General features: G+C 47.5%; 1 protein-coding gene across 1 annotated transcript; it reads right to left on the bottom strand.

The window, feature by feature from the left end:
* Positions 1–372: 372 nt before the first annotated feature.
* Positions 373–1,402, bottom strand: LOC135577766 (olfactory receptor 14J1-like). Its single transcript, XM_065047887.1, has one exon. The coding sequence runs from the start codon at positions 1,288–1,290 to the stop codon at positions 373–375; it is 918 nt and encodes a 305-aa protein (XP_064903959.1). The 5' UTR covers positions 1,291–1,402.
* Positions 1,403–1,713: the final 311 nt, after the last annotated feature.

The raw sequence follows: 1,713 nt of genomic DNA, 5'->3' as shown, positions 1-1,713 counted from the left end.
CTTTTCCCCTTGCACTTGGTAGGGAACTTGTGAGGAAGGACTTTTGGTTCTTTTGTAGATCCCTGGGTATCAGTCAGAAAGACAAGTCATCGCAGGTACATTTTTGGTTTTTAAACTAAAAACAGAATAGAGCCCCATGTTCACATAGTCACAGGGTCACACTAGCGAAGTAGATAATGAAGTTGAAATGGGTTGTCCACATTCCTTTGTGGATAACATTATTAAAGTTAAAAAAAAAGAGGCAGAACAAAAGACAACACAAACACAAAACTAACAACAACAACAACAAACTAATGAGAAAGGATGGACCTGTAATGAGTTACATTATGAGGCATATATTGAAAGAGATGGACAGTCTAGAGCTTCTGGAAGTCATGCAGGCATCAGTTTCCACACTGCATTCTGGAGCTCCTGGTTTCTCAGGCTGTAGATGAGAGGGTTCAATGTTGGAGGCACCAATGAGTACAGAACTGCCAGCACTAGATCCAGGGATGGCAAAGAGATAGAAGGGGATTTCAGGAAAGCAACCATGCCAGTGCTGATAAACAGGGAGACCACGGCCAGGTGAGGGAGGCAGGTGGAAAAGACTTTGTGCCGTCCCTGCTCAGAGGGGATCCTCAGCACGGCCCTCAAGATCTGCACATAGGACAGCACAATGAACACAAAACATCCTAAAATGACAAAAGTACTGAAAACAAGAAGTTTAAATTCCCTGAGATAGGCATCTGGGCAGGAGAGCTTAAGGATCTGGGGAAGTTCACAGAAGAACTGTTCAACGGTATTACCTTGGCAAAGTGGCAGTGAAAATGTATTGGCCGTGTGCAGCAGAGAATAGAGGAACCCAGTGGCCCAGGCAGCTGCTGCCATGTGGACACAAGCTCTGCTGCCCAGGAGGGTCCCGTAGTGCAGGGGTTTGCAGATGGCAACGTAGCGGTCATAGGCCATGACTGTGAGAAGAAAAAACTCTGCTGAAATGAAGAACACAAAGAGAAAGAGCTGTACAGCACATCCTGCATAGGAGATGGCCCTGGTCTGCCAGAGGGAGTTGCCCATGGCTTTAGGGACAGAGGTAGAGATGGAGCCCAGGTCAATGACAGAGAGGTTGAGGAGGAAGAAGTACATGGGGGTGTGGAGGTGCTGGTCCCAGGCTATGGTGGTGATGATGAGGCCGTTGCCCAGGAGGGCAGCCAGGTAGATGCCCAGGAAGAGCCAGAAGTGCAAGAGCTGCAGCTCCCGTGTGTCTGTGAACGGCAGGAGGAGGAACTGGGTGATGGAGCTGCTGTTGGACATTGGCTGTTTCTGGTCATGGGCACCTGTCCAATGAGGAAAAGGCAGTGAGAAATTAGGGTAGAGTTCTCTGAGCAAAATGTGTTCCTGTTCTCATGGAAATCCCCTAGGCTGACTTACCCTGTTCAGGTCCCTTTCATGAGCTGTGGTTGGTGCTGGCTGACAGTGTCATTGGCAAGAGGCACATTTGTTGTGGACTATACTGAATTCAGTCCTGCCCTACAGCAACAGGAAAATAGAGAAATGGGGTGATCTCAGATTTTATCAACTCGTGATATCAAAGACCGTTTAAGCACAGTCTCTCCCATTTCACCAAATGGCAGAGCAGAGCTGTAGAGATCTTGTTTTGTTTATTTTATTCTAACTGCCCCACCATGGCTGAGGAGGTTTTGTTTGTTTGTTTGTTAAGGCAAAAATGCCTTAACG

Source organism: Columba livia, unplaced genomic scaffold (assembly GCF_036013475.1).
Source record: "Columba livia isolate bColLiv1 breed racing homer unplaced genomic scaffold, bColLiv1.pat.W.v2 Scaffold_135, whole genome shotgun sequence".
Taxonomy (NCBI): domain Eukaryota; kingdom Metazoa; phylum Chordata; class Aves; order Columbiformes; family Columbidae; genus Columba; species Columba livia.
This window is presented reverse-complemented; position numbering and strand designations above follow the sequence as displayed.

Coding starts and splice junctions, on each gene's coding strand:
- LOC135577766 (XM_065047887.1), bottom strand. CDS start 1,290: ATGTCCAACAGCAGCTCCATCACCCAGTTCCTCCTCCTGCCGTTCACA.